Consider the following 1261-nt stretch of genomic DNA (forward strand, 5'->3'; position numbering starts at 1 on the left):
GTGTTTACCCTGTACTGAGGACTGTCTGCGGCATATAACCTCAGAGCTTCACCGTAGAGCTTCTGCTCCTTCACCAGGTGCAGAACTTCAGGGAAATGCTCCTCTCCTGAGCAGAACACACATCGGGTCACACTACGACACAACGCCACGAAATGCCACGACGTAGAAAATGTGCAGTAAAATCACTGACCGCACTTTGTGAGGTGCACCAAGGCCTTCCTGTAGCGCTTCAGGTGTTTGTCGATGGTGTAGCGTTGGTAGTTGGGCTCCAGGCTCTTCAGCATGTTTAAAAAAGGAAGATACTCTTTGGGGTCCTGCAGAATAAAAAAAAAATCTGACTAAAAGGTTCTAAAAACAGATTTAAATCATAACGTCTGTAAAGTCACAGTTTGGAGCGCAAACCTTCTGGGATTTCTCGGCCACCATGAGAACRAGGTCGAAGTCGTACGTCCCGAGGGAGTGTTCGTACAGATCGTTGACGTTGACSAGGAAGAGGAGGTACTTTAACGCCTCTTCGGCGCTCACGGAGCCGGGCGCTCCAGGGGGACTCTCTGCAGGAACACAAACACGATGAATTATCGAGAGTAAGGCATCGGCTGGGACCCGGCGGAGCCAACGACTCACCTCGCAGCTCGTGAACTTTCTGCAGAGCGACCTCCAGCTCTGGAACCGTCTTCTTCACGTGAGCCGTCAGGACGGACAGACAGAACCTGACAGAGGGACGGTCCCATTATAGTTTAGTTTTTATAAAGAAGTAGTCCAAGTTTATCTGCATAAAAAGTACCAGCAATTTTGATGGTACCCCATTAAACTACATCCTTTCCATTTCACATTTCTTACAAAATTTCTAAATTTTAAATTTACTTTTTAAACACTAAARTATGATTTACCGTATTTATTCAATATAATACGTAAAATTAAATCCATAAAATTATCCACCAAGTTGGGGGTAGTACTATAGTGGGATAAATATTTTTACTTATGTATTTTAACTGAAATATCGGCTTCATTCACAAAATGCCAGAAGTGAGACCGCTTCGTAAAAAGCAGTTGAAACGAGCTCACCTGTGACACTCCTCCGTGCTTCAGAGTGAGATAATAACAGATCCAGGCAGGCGGCATGATGTGAAAAAAAGGGGGAAAAAACAGTCCTGCAGCTCAGTAATGATAACGAACTAATGGCATTAGCGTGTGACCGAGCTGCTCCTGGAACAACAACAAACACATGTTCGTCTGTAATGGCTGCCGTCTACCGGTGTTC

The 1261-nt window shown here is 45.2% G+C and overlaps 1 protein-coding gene across 1 annotated transcript in view; it reads right to left on the minus strand.

Annotated features, from left to right (window-relative positions):
* elp1 (elongator acetyltransferase complex subunit 1) overlaps positions 1 to 1261 on the minus strand; it is a gene marked incomplete in the record, with an annotated part of 42068 nt that overhangs the window by 13871 nt on the left and 26936 nt on the right. Inside the window, 4 exon segments of the mRNA XM_014030130.1 lie at positions 9 to 106; positions 191 to 314; positions 403 to 551; positions 625 to 710. Coding sequence (XP_013885584.1) covers positions 9 to 106; positions 191 to 314; positions 403 to 551; positions 625 to 710 — 457 coding nt within the window.

The sequence above is a fragment of the Austrofundulus limnaeus genome, unplaced genomic scaffold (genome assembly GCF_001266775.1).
Source record: "Austrofundulus limnaeus strain Quisiro unplaced genomic scaffold, Austrofundulus_limnaeus-1.0 Scaffold1003, whole genome shotgun sequence".
Classification (NCBI taxonomy): domain Eukaryota; kingdom Metazoa; phylum Chordata; class Actinopteri; order Cyprinodontiformes; family Rivulidae; genus Austrofundulus; species Austrofundulus limnaeus.